Source organism: Egretta garzetta, unplaced genomic scaffold, assembly GCF_000687185.1.
Source record: "Egretta garzetta isolate BGI_Z169 unplaced genomic scaffold, ASM68718v1 scaffold204, whole genome shotgun sequence".
In the NCBI taxonomy this organism is placed as follows: domain Eukaryota; kingdom Metazoa; phylum Chordata; class Aves; order Pelecaniformes; family Ardeidae; genus Egretta; species Egretta garzetta.
The window spans coordinates 450,404-451,606 of NW_009259424.1; the positions used below are offsets into that span (position 1 = coordinate 450,404).

Below are 1,203 nucleotides of genomic sequence, written 5' to 3' on the forward strand. Positions count from 1 at the left end.
TACCTCCTCCTGTAGCCACACCGGCTGTGGCGTGCCTTGCCTGCCCCTCTCCCAGGGCTCAAACCCACTCTGAATTCCCAGGTTTAACCTCTAGCTCTAACTCTTTAAGCAGGCAATGCCATTAGTCACCAAACGGAGAGGGCTGGAGGCTCTTCCCTACCTGCCAGGACCAGGGATGAGGTTCCCCCCTTTGCAAAGTGCTGGGGCTCAGCCACAGCATAGGCTGGGGCAGGGGGAAGCAAACACGAGGCAGGTTTGAGAGGTGGGAGGGACCTGAGACATGGGAAATTCAACCTAGCAGCATCCCTTGTGCAGAAATACATTTTTAAGGGAGGAAAAAAAACGCGACTATGTGAGCATGCACGTGCTTAAAATCTATAGTACCGCAAACCATACATGCAAAATGAAAGGACACCGACCTCATCAAGCAGTTGGTCAACTCTTCCCAAAATAGCTGTCTCCATTTGGTCTGCTGAGAGCCAGGCAGGGAGCTGTGTGGGTCTGTCCGCTTCCAAGTGGGACACCCGGGACTGCAGATCGGAGGTCCGAAAGTACAGCAGGAGGCTCAGCACCAGAGAAAGCAGGGAGATGCCAGGCAGCCCTGAGCCCAGCAGGAGAGGGAGGCGGCAGCATCTCTCCCCATCGCCGGTCCTGGGGGGAGCCACACACCCCCTGTCAAAAGCTGCTTCGCCGGCGCCTTTCCAGCTCTTCTCCTCCAACATTCCCTCCCTGTCCTGAGAAACAATAAATAAATAAATAGAATAAATAAAGCCTCACTCCTACTCCGAGTAGCACAATCCAGAAGGCATAGAAAAAGAGCGTCCAAGGGGATCCCAGTGCCAGCAAATGACAAATAACAGCAATAATGACAAAAGTGGATGGGGAGGGTCTTTAAAAAATAAAAACAAACCACACACACATAAAAGGGGTGCAGAAAAAAAAGGATCCGGCTGCAGCAAAGAGTGGGAGGGGGGGAAAAAAATAAATCTGATCAGGTTCAGTCTTTTGGTTCGCTGGTAGGTTTTTGTTTCCTTCTAAGCTGCCAGTTTCAGTTCCTTCGCAGACCGGCCAGGAGCTCGCACATGAAAGTCCCCATTAGAGAGAGGTAATTCTCAGCTGCTCCGGCGACGTTGTGCTCTGGCTGATCGCGGCTCTCCTGTAACATGACACACTCCCTCCGAACTACGGGGCTGGGATGAGCGA

General features: G+C 52.5%; 1 protein-coding gene across 1 annotated transcript in view; it reads right to left on the reverse strand.

The window, feature by feature from the left end:
- COL13A1 (collagen type XIII alpha 1 chain) overlaps positions 1-722 on the reverse strand; it is an 84,016-nt gene extending 83,294 nt beyond the window's left edge. The window contains exon 1 of the mRNA XM_035892549.1: positions 420-722. Within this exon, the coding sequence (XP_035748442.1) occupies positions 420-722 (303 nt within the window). The remainder of the gene's footprint in view (positions 1-419) is intronic.
- Positions 723-1,203: the final 481 nt, after the last annotated feature.